The sequence below is a fragment of the Abramis brama genome, assembly GCF_963993115.1.
Source record: "Abramis brama genome assembly, chromosome: 11".
NCBI lineage: Eukaryota > Metazoa > Chordata > Actinopteri > Cypriniformes > Leuciscidae > Abramis > Abramis brama.
In genome coordinates, this window is record NC_139973.1 from 18447552 (window position 1) to 18469183 (window position 21632).

Here is a 21632-nt window from a genome sequence, read left to right on the forward strand (position 1 = left end):
CCTTTAAGAGGTTTGAAAATCTCTGAGGTAACTAAGGCAAGCGCCAATAATAACTAAAAGTAAGAAAAAGGTGGAATATTTTTAGCAGATAATCTTCTCTGCTCAATATTTCTACTGTTTCCTTCAGAGCTGGGTAAGACCAGGGTCAACAACATCTTGTTATATTGGTACACAAACAATTTCCTTAATTTATTATGACCCCAAAAAGAAGATAAATATTTAACTTTTCAGAATTCAAACACCATTCAAACCACTGCGACTGAGACTGCATTATTATCAGAATAGGTATTCTTTACACTTCAAACAACCTATGACTTAGGCTACTCTAAAACAAAAACAAAGTCTCAAACAAATATGAAGAGAGGTAGTGTAGACTTGTGTACAATTAAATAATAGGTTGAGTGCATGGAACAAAAAGTAAAAGGGGCCTACCCCCATTCAGTGTGGTGGTTCAATAGACAAGCATACAAATGCGAATACTTCTGCCAGTCATTCCGATTCTATTCATGGACTCCTTTTGTAATAGCTCCCTGCTCGTTTTTCAGCTCGTCTTGAAAGCTTTCTCCTTTCTCTTTTCTAGCTTTGGGCACATGTTCAAGTCAAGCGACTATCCAGGCAAAGCACAAGAATCTTTCAATGGTACCATACTCTGCCCTGTTATTTTAGAAGCCGCTGTAAGGCATCTTTAATGGAGAATTATTTTACTTGATACTAGCTTACCATGGTTTCAGGCTTGGTGGCATTCCAGTCCACCATTATCTCCTCTACCAACATAAGTGAAAATTTGATATGGTGTGCTGAGCAAAGGGCAGAAACAACCCATAATATAGTGCTCATTTTCCACTACTTTAGTAAATGTGATGCTCTCTCTATGGATCACTAATGGATCTTCCATGAACCACAGGCAAAAACAAGTACATGCACAGGGAACTACATGACATTTATGAATTAAGTGAAACAACCCTTGGAATCACTACTTGGACTGACCAGTAAAGGACCTTGTGTAATTTAATTAGCAACTTGTGAATTCTAAGTAAACTAGAATTATTTTTTTAATCCCAATTCAGTAAAGGCCAACCACAGATGAGCAACATGTGTGGGGGTCACCGAAATCCCCAGGTGCTTCAACAGGGATATAAGAAGTGTCTAAGTGTATGTGTTTATTTATGTGTGGTGACCAGAGCTCCCTGAAACCCCCCAGCGGTGAAGGATTTATAGGCTCGGTCTGAGGCAGTCACATTTGGAGAAATAATTACTGATACTGCCAGAAAGCATCTCAGTAAATGACAACCCCACATGGGCACTGCTGGGAAGATCAGGGTGTCCTTTTCTTAATAAATCTGGTCTTAGCGCAGAATTCATGCGCACACTATTCCAAAGAAAAAAAGGTGGGTCTGCCACTGAAACAACATTCTTTTCTCTGATCGTCTGATGTCTACACGGCCGTTTTCCTTTCAACCAAGTAAAATTGTTGTGAATGTTGTTAAATGTTGACTTTAAAGAGGGGCTTTCATCTGGTAGCTTTTGCCATTCAAACTGCAAAAAAAATAAGTTGTTAGGAAATAAAAGAAAGATAAGATAGTAAATAGTTGTTGCCATGTTGAAAATATTTGGCCTAACAGTCATTTTTCCACTGACATTCAACATGCTGAACTTAGTGAGCTCCTTTGGATCTGCTGTAGATCTATGGCAGGAGGGTCAACCAGGTGTTTTATAGGTTCCCGTTTTGAGCCCAATGTTTGCAGAGTTCTGGGAGCAAACTCAATTTTGGCCTCAGACATACTGAGTTCACATCTACAGAAAAGTCATAATACGCAGACAGATTTGCTTCAGAGGGCAGTAAAAGGTAACGATGTAGAAAGTATTCCAAATGGAACTACCCCTTGTCAGTTTTCACTGCCCACTTACTCCTCATTTCATTACAGTAAACCACGTCATCACAATGAAATATTGAAACAGGCCACAAGTTTAAAGTCACCTACATTCTTTAGTGTTGAAATAGAAATACAGGACTTACAATATGATATATTGCGATACTGTAAGCATGTTGGGGTTTTAACCAAAAACAAAGCCACTGCCACGAATATTGATGTAACAGGTCTCCAGACAGCGAACAAATGGTTGCATTTTACGACCTTTTTTCTTGCCGGTGCGACTCAATTTAGTTAGAGGTCGCACTGGTGCGGCCACCACGTTGCCCGAATGATAAGAGCTGCCATTTCTGTTGCATATGAAAAACATCAAACGGCAACTAACATTAAACGAAACTAAAGCGAAATGAAACTGATCAGCTCGGACCAATATTAGACAGCGCAGGTAACAGGTTTACTTACGGGCCGATCTTGATCACCTAACACCATTACTACACAGTGCTGGGAGATCCAGTGAGAAACCATTTGAATTCACCATAGAGTATTAATAGAATCACTACAAGATCTAGTGAGAAGCATTCAAATTCAGTGCAGAATTTTCTGTTATAAACCATAGATATCACAACAAAAAGCGCTGACGTGGAAACAATGGGAGAAACATTGTGCCTTTAAGTTATAGAAGGCTTTTCAGTCCACAAATCACCAACATTCACCATGGATTTAATGTAGTAACGCTGTAGGCATGGTACATCACCATACATCACCGTTTTTGATCATATATTTGCATTAAATCATAAAGAGAAAACTTTTATGAATAAAATACATTTCATAGGACTCTATTATTCTTTTAAAAAAATTATAAATGATAAGGTGTTCATCTAATCCATAATTTAATTAATTAAACATGATTTTGATTAATGAAATTTAAATAAACAAAACAAACAAATGGTTTCAAGTTAATACAGAAAATGTAAAAAGAATAATAATAATTTAATAGTTATTTTAACTGATAATAATGATAATAATTGATTGTTTAATACCGTATACCGTGATATTTTCTGAGACTGTTATCATACCGTGAAAATCTAACTTACCTACCTAACAAACCTACTTCAAAGCACTTCAAAGCTCTAAATATTATCCAATTCGAATATTATTTTTAATGTAATGGCCAAAGATATTTACAAAAATAAATAAGCACGCAATATTAGGATTAGTTATCCTATTAGTTACTGCAGTTTATTAATGCAAAATAATAGTAATTTTATGATTAAATTACCTTTAGGATTAAAAATCCCCCCACCCCCCAGCGCTACCAGATCAGGTACTAGTCCCACTATCTGTAGAACTTAGTGGCACCGGTGCCACTGCTCTCAAATGTTAGTCTGGAGCCCTGTGTAAACAAATAAATAAATATCGATACAGTGTTTTTAAGAATCAATACAGTATCGGCAAACAAAATATCCCTATATTCACGTGTCGTGTATTGACATTTCCTTACAGCCCAATGAAAAACTGTAAAAGATAGCATCTTCTAAGAAGTGTTTGTTCCATTCCAAATGCTCACAGAGGAAGGCCTACTACATGAAAGCAACCGTGATGCATAACATCAAAAAAGGATACAAAGACAGATCCTTAGGCTATTCTTAAATCCAGACACAACCTCTTCTTTAAAGTAATGGAAAATGCAAAGGAAATTATATTATATTAGTTTTTGAACATGCGCCACATCATAAGGCCTCCAGTCTTTTGGAACTTACTGTATAAAGCGGAATGTCACATAATCTTTGGATGAATAAATCAAAAGTACGACAGCACAATTAATCAAATCGCGTTATTGACTAGTGCCTGTGGACACTAAAGATGCAGTATTAAATATTGACAGCAAGCAGTTGAAATGGATACTGCAGTCCAAATTATTGGAGAGAGTTGCCGACAAGCCTTACACACTGCAGGTTGAAGAGTTTAATATGCCTCTGGTCATAGAGATTTTTAGATGGATGCTGAGGCTTTTTAGGTCAGATAAAATCTGCGATCTCCGAGTTCATTTGCTGGCTTCCAGGGCTGCAATACACTTTTTTCCACCAACTGGCAACCCAGGGTGTTGAAATACTATTGGGTAAATTGGCAGAGGGCGGGATCACACGGTACAAAACAAAAACAGACATTCCAACACGGAACACAAATTTCCCAATGTAAAATAACTGGCTGTAGCAATGTTTTCAGATCCTTGTTTTCGGAGAAACAAGTATGTGTGAACTTAGCATGTTTCCTAAATATCTGCAAACATATGTTTGTTTTGTTTTTTTTGCTTTAGTACAGTAAAAAAATAAATAAATAAACATGCAGACATCAGAGTCAATATCAGTCTTTTTGAGCTTTAAAGGTTCTGTTTGTCTGTGAAAGAGCGACACAGTTTGTCTACTACACAGACACACATACTGAAGCATGCGACACTCGTGGTGTTTTCAGCATCTGCCGTCTCACTACATGAGGACGTGAACACATGAACTTCACCTTCAGAGCTACTCTGAGTGTTCACTTCATAATAATTTTACCATTTCATTCAAGAAAAACTAATCATATAATATATACACAAAAACTCAAGGTCTTCACGACAATCCATCAAAATTAAAGTTTAGCTTAACTTGAAATTATAAAGGAAATATACCATTGCACAGTAGTGTACGTCAAGTATCAGCAGTAGTAGTAGTAGTAGTAGTAGTAGTAATAATAATAATAATAATAATAATAATAATAATAATAATAATAATAATAATACAATCAAAATAATACAATTTAATTTCATAATAATTTTATGGATGATTCATGATTACATTTTAAAAGGTAAACTAAATTGTTAGTCTTATAAATTGATTTTTTTTATATAAATTGAATTTGATTACATACATTTTTTAAAGTAAAGTTTTATTTGACATTACAATGTTTTATATTCTATGTACTCGTGACACTATAAACATTTATAGACACTAAAAAAATTTTTTTTTACAAATAATCAATTTAATTTGTGCCACATAAATAGCACTTTTTGCAAGAATATTTAAACAGTAATAGGGGAAATTTGACGAGATCACGTCGAGGGTAAAGCTGTCTCGTGAGGGTGAAATTAGCATAGAATGTGTCACCGCTACATTCACATAACATTACGGTGCCCACCGCGTCACTGCCTCCAGGTTTTTTTGCAGTTTTTATAAAAATAAAAACCATTGTAAACATCTGATCTGCTCATCCAGCACGAGTCGCACAGAGTGCAGCAGGAATCACAGTTCACTGATCACGTAACGATGGTGGATTCGTTGCGCAACAGCTATCAAACCTATCGCTGGACTGCGAGTTGTGGCTCTGGTCTCTGTTTGCACTTTGAATATTGAGAGAGTAGTGTAACGTCTGAAGAACGACAGAAAAGGGAGGCTCCGTTTCTGAACTTTTAAAGGTGGGGTATGTGATTCTCTTTTTTGTCAATTTTTTCAAAATCACTTGAAATCCTATTCCTAACCCACTTACAGCCACTGAGTTAGAAGCACTGAAATGAAAATTAAGCAATTTAATCATCTGTGGAATGGGCAGGACTCGAAAAACTCCAGCCAATCATTTCCAAGACCACCTAGAATCATTGGACAGTAAGTTCATCAATCAAACGGTCGTACCATACCCCCCTCCCCCCATCCCCCTCCCCCCACATGAATGGGTGGAGTCAGGGCCAGAGTTGGAGGAAAGAAGGTAGGACCATTTGAGTTGTGAATTTTCAAAATCTGCCGGCCGTTTTGCAAATCCCATACCCTACCTTTAACCGGAACGCAAGAACAACTGAACACAAACGCACCAGCCTCACTCACTAAGTCATTTCTCTCTACCCGGCATTTTTCCGAACTCGCCACCGTAACCCTATAACTGCCGGCGAAAAATAAAACAGCAATTTCACAACAATTATAAAGAGTCTGTGCGCTACTTTGATTATGGTTGCACTTGAACTTAGAAGTTCTGGAAGCTCATAATTCATGTACAGTATGGTCTGAAGAGAGGAGAAAAGCCAGTCAGATGAGTTTGTGTCAAAATCTTTTACAGTGCTTGTACATTTCTTTCAATGCATTTGATAATTCATCCTCAAAGTAGAACTGAAATGACATGCATTAGAAGATTATTAGTTAAAACATTTCAAAATGCACCTGCAGGCTATTTTTCCAGTCATGAATTTTGTCATTGAGGATTTCTATAAAACATTGTGCAAAAATCTCGTCTCGTCTCGTCTCATCCTCGTGAACCCAGTCTCGTGAGTAGGGTTGGGAATCGTAAGAAATTTTCCGGTTCCGGTTCCGATTCCGCCAAACGATTCCGGTTCCGGTTCCCATTCAATAAAAAATATTAAAACAACTAATAAAAAATAGTAGTAAGGGAAAAATCCACAATCCTTTTTGTGTTTATTTCTTATACTTGTCAAATGAGTTTAACAGACTGGTAATGTCAACAAATTCAACATATTATTTAAGCAATTTTTGCAAAAAAAATATTATTTTTTCTGAAGGAAAATAAAAATGTCTGCATTCTCTAGAATAATTTGGGACCTCTCCTAGCTTATTGTATCTCCAGCAGTGAAGAATACTCTCAGAAGGGGTAGAATATGCTTGAACATCCATGTAAGATGTGTGTACAACAGATTATTTTTAAAATCGTTTTGAATGATTGATTCATAAAGACTTTACTGGTTTCATTAGTGGATAAATCAGCGCTCTAGCAGTTAATAAACAGAACTGCACGCGTCTTGCGGAAGAACATTGTAGCCGGAGCTACTTCTCTCTATTTATGTCTATGGCGAGTCACGCAGGCACTGGGCTACTCCGCAGTGGCTGCGATCCGCCAGTCTAAAGTATAGTCCGAGTATAAACGCTTATTGCAGGCTTAACGTAGTAATTCAGGATAAGACAAAAACACGGTTTGAAAAAAAATGCATTCATGATGCACTCGCTCATTGTATACATTTTGTAAATTCTGAACACAAAGAAGTTACGGACTGCGTCTTTATGAATGTTTTGAAGCATCAGATGTAATCGATACACTCGTTATCTGAAGGCAGCGACTTTCAAAAGGTGATTTACAATATTTTGGTTGCTACCGTAGACATCAGTGTTTATACTCGAATTATAAACTTTTATCTCAGTACTTCTGTGATCATTTGAATATTTGTAACAGAAATATCTGTGTGATTGTAAAGCTGTTTCATATTGACAACTGCTGTCTCTCGGTAAACGAAAGCGCAAACAGATGAGAATGTTCAGGGGTGAGATTTTTGTAATTTAGGAATAAGATCGCGTGGGTGTTTGAATCGAGATCTTTTAAAGATTAATCGTGCAGCTCTACTGTCTTTAATTCTCTCTCTCTCTCTCTATGCGTTGATATCTGACGCAAAACGTATTTGAGTAGCGCGAGGGCTTTTCAGTGCATTCATTACTATTTTAATATGAGGTGAGACGTCGCTATTAAAGGATAAGCTTCCAGCACTTCGCCCAACAGAACCGTTTTCGGAACCGAAACTTAGGAATTTCACACGGTTCCGGTATTTTTTCAAAAACAGTACCGGTTCTGGATGAGAACCGGTTCTCGGTTCCCAACCCTACTCGTGAGATAAGCGTCTTGTCATACCCATAGTAAACAATAATATGGTAAGAAATATAGTAAGTGGAGTGAAAATAATGCAAACTGGCTTTACTTAAAATATGTGTTAAACATATCTTTATGTTCTTTGGTTCTTATACTGAAAGTCAAACATTAAATGTCAAATGCTGTGGATTCTGTGATCACCAAGATTCAGTTAGCAGTAAAACACGTCTAAATGTGGTCCTTGAGAATAAGTTAACCTTGAAAATGCTTGATCTGCATTCGGAACTCTTCAAGTAAGCAGTCTGAGGGTCAATGTGAGGCCCAAATGCACAGAACCACCAGAATTAGCATTCCATCAAAGCTCTACAACTTTAAAATGTTTCACGTCATTTTAAGTCCAATCACGTATATGGCTGGAATTTACTTCAGCTTCTTTGATCAGTTTTAAAGCAGTGACAATCCTTTCTTTCAGTGGCCCATCACTGAGTTTAGCTCTCAGCTCATTAATGAACATTAGTTTCCTGCAGGTCTGCTTTTCCTGAGGACAGGGTCTGAGAGATCACTTGGACAGCTAGGCTTGAGTCTGTGGAAAGCGCATTGTTTTGAAGAGACCGGTTCCAAATTGTCATGGCTGAGTTGTGGCAGCTCGGTAATGAATCTTGCCTGGTGCTCAAAAGGAGTCAGCGCCAGTCATTAATTACAACCACATGAGCCAGTCCTACTACAGCTGCCACCGCAGTCAAGCAAACAGAGGTTGTTCCGTATGAGGTATCCTCAGAACTCCCACCTTCACTGGAACAACATGGCAGTACAGCTGCTGCTTAAGTAAACAAACTTCTATGGCTATGATACGAACGAGGGAGGGCTCGCTTACTCATATGAGAGAGAGGCCAAGCTGGTTTGTAACAGTACAATGTAGTTTATAACTAAAGTGATCTTTTGTGAGAAGCATGCCCTTTGTAGAGACAAGGTTAGCGTTCTCTTGATGTAAAGGTAAGTCCATAAAGGACGCATAATAATCCTTGTTTGGTATCATTCACTATATTGTATTATAGTATCTTTTGAGTATTTTGTATTTGTACACAAAGGGCAACTCACAAAAAATGTCTGCCAATTTCACAACACATGAGTATGCACATTAATCTGTTCTTAACCTCTTTTTAATCTTAAATTGTTATAAATATTGAATACTTGGCAGATTATTGTAGAAGTGAAAAAAAATTATGAAAGTAAAAGCAAATTTACTTTTTCAAGTTTAAGTTTAACAAATGTTTTACTCTAAAACAGCAAGAAAATCAAAGCCATAAATCTTAACAAGTTGTGATCCAAATTTGAAGTTGATATTGCAAAAAAATGAGCTTTAAAGGGCACCCATTATGCCCCTTTTCACAAGATGTAAAATAAGATGTCCCCAGAGTGTGTATGTGAAGTTTTAGCTCAAAATACCCAACATATAATTTTTCACAGCATGTTTAAATTGTCTCTTTTTAGGGCTGAGAAAAACACACCGTTTTAGCGTGTATCCCTTTAAATGCAAATGAGCTGCTGCTGCCGGCATAGAGGGCGGAGCCTCACAAGCTCACACTCAGTGTCAGGACAATCTCATCTCACGGAATGAAAATATCAGAACAGAAACTCTCAGTAGCGGTGTTCATTTCGACCCGGAGTCGAACAATAATGCCCACAGAGCCAGAGAATATATGCTGTATGGAGATAGAACAGGTATAGTGTAGTTCAATTACGGTTATAACTTATTTTTCATCTTGCTTTTATCCACTACTAGTACGTTACAAGCCTGTTGTAGCGGATCGCGTCAAAATTTACTGATGAGGTTAATGAAGTTTATTGTACACACAAAAGATGAAGCGTCAAGTTTTACTCCAGAAAATCACCTAAAGAGCTGAATAAAATCACAGAAGAGCGCATTAAATTCTTATCCATAAACTCTCTCTCTTTCATTATCATCATCAACATACACCGCAAAATACATAATAACTAGTGGTGGGCCGTTATCGGCGTTAACGTGCTACGTTAACGTGAGACTCTTATCGGGCGATAAAAAAAATATCGCCGTTAATCTATTCTCAAAGTTGGGTTGGCTGGGTCTATAGGCCAACTACGCAAGCTATGATGACTTTCACCTTGATATTTTAACGTGGATGTATACCTAGCCGAATTCGGTTCGGTGTTCGGTACGCATTTTCAAACTGAACGGTTTGTTGGACCATTTTTCCTGCCGACCAAAATTTCGTTATTTCAAATGTAGGCGCGGCAAGCGCGCTCATAATGTAAGAGACGCTGGCGCGACCACAACATTGTCCGACATCAAATGACAAACGTAATGTAAGAGGAACGAAACTGAGCTAGCTGCTACTCGTTATTGTGTGGTTGACGGACCGTTGTTTATCAGTTTGGACCAAAGCAGCGCGAGCCGATCTTGATCAAGCGACACTGTTACTACACAGCGCTAAGAGATCCAATAAATAAATCATTTGAATTTGCTACTTAAGTAATAACATTACTGCGAGATCTAGTGAGAAACATTCACATTTCTCCGTTATTAACGGATCAAACAGTACGTGGAAGCCAGGAAGAAACATTGTGCCATGAATGAACTATCCAGTGTCCACAGATCAGCAACATTTACCATGGATTTACTGTAGTAACACTAACTGCAACCATGGAAGTTTGGCAGGAATAGTAGGCTATAATGCTTTCAAGTAACATTACGTTGGTTTTATTTTGACATTATGAATAAAATTGCTGCCCTCAAATGTTAATTTGAACTAAAAATAGACTTTTGTTTATAACTAGGCTACTACAATATTAGGCTACATTTCATTTTTTTCCAAGGAGCTGTTTTGTTTTATATGCTCTTAAGAAGAGTCTATTATAGCTCCATCATTGCTCAAAGTAAAAAAAAAAAAAAAAATCATACTTTATTATGTTAGTTTTAATAAAATAATAAAAAAAAATCTGGCATTTCTTCACAAGTTCTTTTAAAAGTCACTTTGTATTTAAGAAACACGTGCCCTTTAGTCATTATCTGGGCAGCACACATTCTGAATGCCTTCGGCAGAATTCAAATGAGCCATTTTAATCTAGATTAATTCCAAGATTACAGTGAGATTAATCTATATTAAAAAAATGAATCTATGCCCACCACTAATAAAAACACTTGTTACAACTAACAGTAAACAAATATATACAGACTTTATGCCTTTTCAGTGGGTGCTCAATTAACTGGTAAACTTTATATCCGTAAAACCATTCTGACGAACTGTAATAAAGTGCGCGCTCTACCTTCCGTTACTGCCGTGATCAGTAACGTTAGGCCTATCGCTCCAGAGACTGTAAGCTGGAACAGTTGGTACAGATCAATCGTCGAGTAAAAACGAGAGTAAATGACGACTGCTATGTTCATTCTTACATCCAACAACAAAACACCTCAATCGCTTAGGAGACAGTCTTGTCTACAGCTGCTCCGGCGTCGAAACAATGGCAGACTGCGTTTAGCTCACTCAGGGCGGGTCTACGCTAATACGGCAGTGTCAGTCAACAGTCATGGGCGGGGCCTGTGCAAAAGTACGTCACATTGCCCTGAATCTGAGAACGGGTTGTTCCGAGACTGTGCTTATGATTTATGAGGATTTAAAAAAATAAAACACTGGGTGGATTGTTAGCGTTAGGGTGGGTTGTGTACACACTGCCAACAAACACCATGTAAAAGTGAATTTTGCATAATAGGTGCCTTTTAAGTGAAATTTTGTTTAGGTGCAGTACCAAACCTTTCCACTAAATGACAACCAGAATACATTGGTGATCATATAAGGACTCTCCCATTTCCATATATGGTTTGAGTGATATATTTCAATCATTTTCATTCTATTTATGAAGTCGATATCCTATTCAGAAGTAATATGGGCAGTTTGGCAGTATTTGATTTTAATTCAACCTCTAACAAACACAAAAACATGAGGAAAGAACACGGATGTTAGCTATAGCTCAGTGCAGCATTACAAAAGGAGAACCTATCATTTGTTTCTTTATATTTAAAACATTTTTTCTCAAAAAAAAAATTAAAAAAGAATGCATGTTATCTTTTGAACTCTTGGCATGAAAACAAACAGGTTTCAATCAATATTTCATGATTTTTCATGTTCATCACCATTTCAAAATAAAGGTCTGAACACACCTTATGAGTCTGAAAATATATTTGATCTGCAAATTAATACACGCAATTCGCATGTGCATGACGTCACCGTTTTCACAAATTTGTGTTTTTGAAATTTACACGGAGACAATAACGGAATCCTTTTCAAAAACTAGCACTGAAATATTTGAACTTTATTAAACATTTACTACAATACAACTCCAGTAAACCAGTACCTGAGCTAGACATTGATGAAATAGAAGCAATTACAAAAATAGAATCCCGTAACTCATTACGCATCACCATCACGACTGGCTAGTACAAAAACGCATTAAAGGGTCATGAAACCTTATAACATATGTCAACAAATATGTACCGGTTGCATATCAATGAAAACAACAATAGCATGTGTGCTAAGTAAGTGTATCAGTACAGTTTGCATTTTCCCTGCGATGCGTTCAGAGCTGGAATTTGACTACCAACGCATGGAAAATATGACTAACAATATTTAATATAACAACAGCACATGGGTGAGAGCATGAGCGTGGGTTATGCACGTAACGTCGCTATGAGTTTAAAGGGATGGTTCGGAGTAATTTCAACCTAGGGTCCTTTGCACCATGACCTCGAGCCAAACACCCCCCCAGAAGCTTTTTTTCCCCTTGGTCGAACATTACTAAAGTTGGAGCTTATTTAGAGATATCAGCCGAATGGCTTAGTGCAGGCGCTAATGGATCCAAGGTTGTATCTCGTAAATTACCTCACTAATAATGCCCAGAATGGGTGTTTGGCTCGAGGTCATGGTGCAAAGGTCCCTAGGTTGAAATTACTCCGAATCATCCCTTTAATAACATTCACAATGCGGACCACATTTCATATCCGGACCAGAGCAAGCGTGTTTCTAGCGTGTTTTAAGTTTTTATGGACATATTTCACATACTCTTCTGCTCCCAACCAGCACTGTGTATGCGCACATATTTCATTGTGTCTTATTCAAATTATATGTTATATGTGTGTGTGAAAATAAGGGTGCTGATTCAGTCTAATCATAAATTTACTGAATGGGTGTATACAGTACATCTATGTATTTTTTTTCAAGATTCAAGATTCTTTATTGTCACTATACGAATTGGAGCAATCCTTACAGTGCCATCACATAACTTTTTGCAAGCTAAACATCTCATTTAAATTAATACAATTTAAGTAGAATTCCAAAGATACAATACGATAATAACCAATATACAGTACAATACGTCAATAAACAATATGCCATAAACAATACAACGCAAAAACAATACACACAAAACCAGTACAAGCAAGGTGAACAGTCAAATATTGCACAGAAATATTGCGCAGTAAGTACTGCATGATATTGCACACAATGAAAGAGTTTTGTGCAACAGAATGTAACCGAATTTGAATAATAGTGTAAACGTATACTAGGTAGACACACTGAGATGTACAGAGGGCGTTGTTAACCTTGTATCAACACCTTGTATCAACATTTAGAATTTTCAACTACTAAAAAAAACAATTGTTGACAAGAGTAAAACACTAATATTGATCTGATGAGTGCAGAACACTCCACAAGACCGTGGTTTACACTGCAAGGTCAGTCAGATGAAGACTGCACTGGAAAAACAGCAAAAAGAACAAGTCAAATAACCAAGAGTAGCTCTGCAGAGAACAGATCTCCAGAGGGTTGTATCATTTGAGCAAGCAGCTCAGATCTTTGATCCAAGACAGATAAACAAAGTTTTTAATGTTGTTTATATGTCTATGTAGTGGTAAAATGCTTTAAGACAAACCACAAGTCACAAGTCAACACCATTGCTGAGTATTTTCTCCCGTAAAAAACGCAGTTTGAAAAACTTTTCTTACGTCACAAACTACTTTGTAACCAATCATGTCAATGTGCAGGCGGGCTTTAGCATATCATTAACTATAACCGCTCTGAAGCAGGGGAGTCTCAAGAGAAGCCATGTTATTCCGGTATATTTGATCATTTGAAAAATGGTGTACATTTAGCAATATAGCGGGTGAATTATATTCATGATGTATATTACGATGTTACTATATGCCTTTCTCCATTGTCTTAGACTTACTTTACATGGCAACTACTTGATTCTGTAATCATATTACAGTATTTTTCACATAAAATGGAAGTAAACACTGTAACCAACAGGGCACTCAGTAATCTGGCAAGCACTGGGACTTTTTTTTTAAATAAAGACATGGTAACACTAATTTTACATACAGCACAGTGGAAATTACATGAATATGACATGTTCACACTTCAAAACTTGTAATAATGACTCAAATAAACTCATTGTTTCTGCCTTAAATTAATACACTGTTAGCTAGCTGTGTGATTTGTATATGTACTTAATAATGTATTAGACAAAACTGTTAAACAGAGACCAAATGTAGATGGAAAATGGGAGCGCTGTGTGCTCAGAGCCACGTTCTCAGTGCAGTCAAAATAAAAGTCTGGTGGTCCATCAAGATAAAATATCCCACTTCCAACCCATCAGCCAAACAGAAAACCTTATCGGCCGATGCTGAGATTTAAAAAGTGCCAAATATCGGCCATGGCAATATATCGGTCAACCACTATTCTTGTGCATGATTCATGCATGTATATTTATGCAATTGCCAGAAAATTTTATTCAAAGAAACATGCATCATATGCAAGATTTGAAACCATGACCAGGATATGTTAGCACTATACTGTTTGATCTACACGAAAGCTTGTTATTCTACAGAATACCCCAAAATTACTAGTAATCTTTCATAAAAATAAACACCTTTCCTCATCTCAGAATCATCTCTCCTTTGTGGCTGATGTGACCAAACCCCCTTAAGTTTCATTGCAGGTATCCAAAATGCAAACACACACTTTACGCGATCCAGTCGATTTCCAATGGATTAAAGACCAGTCCTGCACTTTTTCTTCAATGACAAGATATTATTTTACTCTGAAATAAGCAACATTACAGAAGACAAAATGACAGCAAATACATTAACTGAATCAGTTTTCTCAGCTAAAAGCCATAAAAGACCGGCAACCATCTGTCTGTTGCATCTATTTGAGGCGTTTACACTTTTTAAAGAGAAAAATGTTTCATAGGCAGCAAGTTTACATCGTAAATCAGAGTGGATGTGTTTCGTGACCTAAACATTCCATGTACTGCTATGTGCAAGGCCATCTCATGACACCCCAAAATAACTCAGACACAAGAGGGCTGACGCTGTCTATTAGCAATGAAGAGCTGGATAGTTGAGATTTTTCATCCCTGTGTTGTTGGTTCTCTGAAGGAGAGAGTGAAAGCTTTCTCTCTTTACTATATCAGCGTGAGGCTGGATGGACGGTGCAGTGATGTCACAGGGGAAGCCATAGATTCTTACAAGGGAGAAAAATTCAAAAGTTCAATGTGGCAAACAAGGCTTTTTAATAAACATTTACCTAAAAAAAAAAAAAAAAAAATCTTCACGTCGTCTTTCACGTCGGTTCTGATACTTTGAGATGACAGTATAGAGCTGTCAAATTAATCAGAATTTCGAATATTTGTCAAATTAAAATTAAAATCTACATTTGGGGTGGCACTGCTGCATTGATCATTGAAAACATTGCAGAAATAGAGCAGCTCAATGCAGAAAAGATCTTGGTTACGTTAAAAGAGCAGCATATTAAGAAAGCTGTGTAAAGCTAAAAAATTGAGTTTTTTAGCTTTACACAGCTTTCTTAATATGCTGCTCTTTGAGACTTTTTTTCCCCATTCCACTGCATCTCATGTTTTTAAATGCAAAAGTACTCTGTGTGATCAGCGCTTCAGCTATAAATACATGATGCGGTTTTGTTAATAATTGTTTATGCAATTTACGAAATTATATTTGATTTATAAACATTATTATAAAAAAAATTATATATAGCCTATATTTATTATTTATTTTTTTGTGGTGCATTAATATTTTGCCTCAGGAGACAAGCCAAAAGATTTTTTCCCCTAACTGAAATTATGCCTTTTAAATTAAAATTTAATTTGATTATTAGCAATATTTAAGTAAAAGATTCAAATGTAGTTTTTCTCCCATTTTAATAGCCCTATGACTTACATTAACATACATTCAGCTCGTCTGTACTGATTTCATATACTGATCTCCACAACCACTGATTTCGTCAAACACTGAATACTTCTAAAATTTTATTATGGTCATGAGACCAATCGTATGAATTAAATTATATCTTTATGTAGCACATGACTGCCAAAAACAGAAAACACAAAATTAAATAAACCGAGCAGAAACTGGCTTGAAATAGAAAAAAATCATTGTAGCAACCACCATCAAAACACAGCTTTCACCACCAGTCTCCATAAGAAGCCAGGGCATTTCTCTTTATTCTATACTGAGTAACTTACAGATATGAGAGGGCAGATTGTGATACGAACGTAAATAAGGACATCAAACATCACCTTTCATCATTTGCAGCATTTATGATAAATCAGAAATTAGATCTTTCACATACATCAGATTTGCACTGAAAGTCACTATATAGAACATGTAAAGAATGATGTTATATCCAGTGACCGCTCTGAAGAAGAAAAAAAGAGGGGAGGGAAACAAGATTAGGATCTGTGAAAGGAATTACAGAACTTCTGAAAGCTCAGACAGAGAACGACAGGAAATGACAAGAGCATGACAGAGAAAGCAAACAAGAGGAAAGAAAAAAGTAAAGTAGAGATCAAGAAAGAAAGTGTAATTCTAACATAGTAATAACCTAACATAGCCAATAACTACCAATGCAATTAAGTTGTTTCCAATTTTGCCATAACACAGCAAATTAAGTTCAGTTTCTTTTTAAATAAGAATACAAGATGCATGCAGACTTACTGAAGACAAACTGAGGCAGCACAAATATTGATTCATATTGTATCCCAAAAAGGGGACAGAATTGGCAGGTACAGTATGCTATAGTATATCAGATAACTTTGGGTACAATTTATATTAATTTATATTGATTGTTGCTCGTCTCTTTTCCCCCAAATATTCATGAAAATTAACCAAAAATGTGATTATTGGCATGAGAAAATCAAGATAATATTGATACGGTTGAGATATCAATTAATAATATTTAAAATGATTGCTATATTTTATATGTTACCCCCACCACTAATCCTAACTCCAGAAATCAGAGAGATGATTGCTTTTAAAACTGTTACATATTCAATAATGTTGTTGTGGAAGAAAAGTTTTTACATCAATTTCACACACAAAAAAAAAAGAAAAAGAAAGTAAAATATGAAATCCATTCGCCTTCAAGGAGAAAACTTAAACCTACATTCATTCAAAGCACCAAAAATAAGGCACCCATATAACCACCACAACCATAAAGTTTTAAGTCAAGGATTCCTGTGAGTCATAGAACAGGATCTCTGAACCACATCAGTGGTAATCAGACTCCTGTGCAGAGCAGCGGACACCTGATTCTCTGAGGCACTGGCGGTGCAAAACTACAGACTGCTGATGTCCCTGTGATAAATGCGTTCAGGGACTTCTACTAACAGCCCCACTGCTTACAATGGCCCTCAGTCTACTTTAGTGCAGCAAGGTGGCTTTGATTCCAAGATGGGCAGCACTCATTGTTAAACCAGAACAGAGAGCAAAAAGTTCTTGTTAAAAGAGACAGAGACAGTGATTATTGGTGATTCTTCATTATTACAAAAAGCTTATGCTACAGAACATTACTTGATAAGACCTTTAGGTAGGTTTACGGGTCCCAGAATGCACTCAGAAGTAAGTGACTCAGCGGGAAATGGGGCAAATGACATGATATGAGAACTACTTTTTGAAAGAGCGGCTCCATTCCAGCCTCCATTACAAAACAAATGGCAGAGCGCCCCGCATAAAACTACAGGCGACATGTTGATGGTAATAATCTGATATGAACAACAAAGAGTGTAAAGCCCACCATGAAATTCCTCGATCTTCACTGACGAGACACAGAAATCCAGTGTGCCTAGAAAGAGGCACTCATAGCCACGAGTTCTGTTTTCAAAGCCAGTCGTGACAAAAATATGCAGGTCAGCTTTTCAGAGGATAACAGAGGTATGCGACCAGAGGGGAACAATCATCTCTCAAACCTGTTCGTATTTCACAAAAGCTAAAATAAACCCACTCAGCAGCACCATCTCATTTGGATTCTTGATATCATTTCAGAGCGAACCCTTTCCTTTTTAATATTTTGATGAATTTTAGAAAATATTGTCTTTTAAGCGAATTTTCAAGTCTTCTTGAAAAGTGAACTTTAGTTATTTACATGCTGTCTGAGATGTGGCTTTCTGTGCACGCTATGACGGCGTAAATGACTGGTCATATTAGAGCATGCGGCACTCGCAACAAGTTTACAAAGAGTGTCTGTTTTTTCCACGTAACGTATTGGGAAGTCAAAATGTTCCCAGACAGGAGATTTATATGATACAGGCAGCGGCTGGTTTTGGCTTGCCAATGCAGAACTACAACACACCAACTTATGAGAAACTGTGATGTCAGCAATAGATACTAACGGTTGATTTGACCGCTACTCTCACGTGAAATGCATGCATAGCGTATCTATCGACAGAAACATTAGCGGAACTCTTGTCTGTTTTACGCGCTATTATAGATGCCTCATCAGATTTGAGATTAATGCGGTTCAAGTGCGTACCGAACCATGGGTGGAAAATGATACGGTTCGATTTTTTACCGACAACCGTTACACCCCCAATATGCATGTCTCAAAATTATATCGACCATCCTGCACTTTTTAGACATCAGCATCAGCCATTAAAATACCCACAATGGTGGAGCACTAAACGTAACCACCATAAACCTGTCCTGAACATTTGGTCAAGCTACATTCTGCCCCATTTGAAACCTTGTACTCCATATAGCAACTTTCAGAGTTCAGCTTAATGCTATAGCATTTTAATCACATTAAACGTAACATATAATTTCCGTTTTATTTTCAGTCCGATAGAAATTGCTCTCAATTTGAGCTAAAATGGTAAGCCCTAAAAACAAGTTCAAACAAGGCTGCACCAAAATGCCCTTGTCTCCACTTCCTCTTTCCAGCAGGAAATTGATGCTCCAGCCCCCAACCTTTTCATTAACTTCACTGTGACACTAGCAATGATAATGACTGCTTATAGGCCCCGTCACAAATACCCAGCAATTAACAACTACTAACCAATTCTCACTGCATTAATCCTAGTGGTGCTGAATCAAAAAATGACTCTATCTGAATACAAACATGGCAGCAAAGCCTTTTTTCTCCAAGAACCATGAATTAATTAAATTATTCAGATTACAAAACACTTGGATTGACCCCTTAGCCTAGAAAGAGGACTTTAAATATTCTGCACAAATGTAACATTTAGATTTTAGGCAGAGCCATTAAGTCATAAACAAATACATAAACAACCATATAGTCCAACTGCATAATTTCAGACACCTAGCCCCTGATTCATGTTCTCTGATTGCAAGAGTATGAGGCATGTTACTGCAATAGCCACTATATCACATCATAAACTTAACACTGTAAAGCCTACAGAATCATATTTGATACACGAATTTCTAAGGCCTCTAAATTATCAACAATCAACTTTGTTGAAAACCCTGTTGTAAACTAGTATCTACATGTATTCTGCCCTTTGATGAATAGTTCATCCTTTTTTAGCCAGAAAAAAAATTTTTTTCAGCCTTTTTGCTGTAAAATCTTTAATGACTTTTATAAAACGTAATAACTTTTAGATTTTTTTCAAAATGAATATTCACTGGACTGAAGCAACTTGATTTACTTTGTTATCCATATATAATTTATAGAAAAAAATTGTTACATTGTATGTATCAAATATGATACAACAAACTTTTGATTAACGTTTATTTGTAAATATCTCAATAAACATTGTACTGCATTTCTTGCATTTTTATGTTTTTCCCCACAAAATTAAAACTGCGTTTTATAATTAAACTAAGCATTTAGATTTCATCATACTGACATGTTGGGAGATAGTTATATTTCTAAGCACTTTATGAGAATAGTCTGTTATATCCTTGATTTACATTACAAGCATTCAGAATTTGATTAATTATTTTTGACCATAAATAACAGCAACAGCCCCAAATTGCATGTCTCCTCAGTTTTTTTCCTAAAGTTTGAGCTTCATATCTTCACTATATCATGCTATATGGGCCATAAAAGCCTGGTGTATCAAAACATATGCAAACCTTTTTTTTTATTTAAAGGTTCAATAAGCTATTCCATTAAAATATGTTCTGACTACTGTTACATATTTCAGGGTTTAGGCTACATGGTTAAATATGCATACAGTGTTGTTTACTGAACTACCCAAAATCCACTTTTATCTTTCTGTGCGACTTTTGTCAAATAATTCAGAGACACAACATCAGTGAGAATGAATGACTCAAATCCGCTCATACATCTCTGCTCTGCATGTTGTGAATGGCGTGTGATGTAAACCTTACAAATCACCACATAATTAAGGCTCCAACAACAAAAGCATGAAAAGCATTGGAATACACTTGGAAAACTTTATAGCAAACCAGTCACGACCTGATGACAAACCAATACGCCTTTCATTCTTCTTAAATAGAAAACTGACGTATAACCGCACAAAACTACTTCCAATTGTGCATTTTGTAACATTTCTTTGAAAATTTTAGCAATTTTCTTAAGCATAAACTGTCTACTCTGTGGTTGCAAGGACGCTGCAGATTGTTTGGCCTATCAGAGCTAACATATGGAAGAGCTAATAGACTACAGCAAAGTTTCAGCAGTTTATGAGCATGTTTGAAACAACTTGTGGGAACTTTTGGACACTAAACAGACATGAGTTAGAGTTTAAATAAGCTAATTAGAAGAAAGTAAGTTTCTTTGACAGTGTGGCAAAAAGTTCATGTTCTAACCAAAACTTTGGACAGAGCAGAAATAAAGTGGAGCAGACGGGAAAATAAAGTAACGTTATACACACCCAGGAGTTTCTTGACCTCTTCCTCGCTCATGAATACGTTTACGTTCGGCCTATTGTTGTTGTTTATGCCCGGCGCATTGCTCGGGTTGGTGAGGCATCGGGCCCCTTCGAGGAGCAGGAGGAGAAAGAAACCTCCTAGTTTCCACAGTACCGTATGTTGCCAACCCCGGGACACCGCCGACGCCGCGCCTCCACCGGAGCCCCGCGCTGGCAGAAACATCACAGCCCACCGTCGCGTCAAAAAGTCTTGGCGATCGAACTGAGCCACGGAACCTCATCCAAAACTTGAGTTACTTCTTCCCGAGGGCGACATACTACTAGGTTTGATGACGGCGCTCTCTGTCGACCCCTCTCTCTTCTCCGTATTGTCCCCCTCACCCGCCGCTGATAGCCGTCCAGCTAACTTCTGTTAGCTCGCGCTCAATCTCAGTGAGCGCACGGGCGCGAGCGGGGCCAGTTGGACGGTGTTAAAGCGATGTCTTTCCTCTGGGAGAAAGTCCTTAGCTTTTATTTATTAAAATCTAAATTTCCCGGACAAGCTACAAATACTATCCCAAACAAACAGTCCTTAAAAGTGTACTCCTCCAGCTCTGTCCTTTCATGGTCTTTTCCACCCGCAATCTCAGTTTTCATTGAAGAAAGGGGGGGTCATTTACAACTTGCGCGCGCACGCAGGGACGTTTACGGGCACGTTCCTGGAGTGGTGTGTGTTTAATGTAAGACAGACAGGTGACATTATGAATTGCCATTGGTGATGACATTATGAGCCCAATTACTAGGCTACCTGTTGAACCTGTTTGAGCTCGAATTAATTTTTGTGGAAAATAAAAATGTGCGGTAGCCTACACAAAAATACAATAACTAAAGTTCAGCTAAATGAAACACACTGTCCCTCCCTTCTATTACAAATAAAATGTAGTGCACAATATGACTCAGTAAACAATATGTAAATATAGTATA

At 37.1% G+C, this 21632-nt stretch overlaps 1 protein-coding gene across 2 annotated transcripts in view; it reads right to left on the reverse strand.

The window, feature by feature from the left end:
* The window catches only part of ryk (receptor like tyrosine kinase), a 61823-nt gene extending 40505 nt beyond the window's left edge, over window positions 1-21318 (reverse strand). The window contains exon 1 of one of the 2 annotated variants that reach the window (XM_084129690.1): window positions 20673-21318. In XM_084129690.1, coding sequence (XP_083985816.1) covers window positions 20673-20892 — 220 coding nt within the window. In that variant the 5' untranslated portion in view covers window positions 20893-21318. The remainder of the gene's footprint in view (window positions 1-20672) is intronic. The other variant, XM_084129689.1, reaches the window with a different exon arrangement.
* Window positions 21319-21632: the final 314 nt, after the last annotated feature.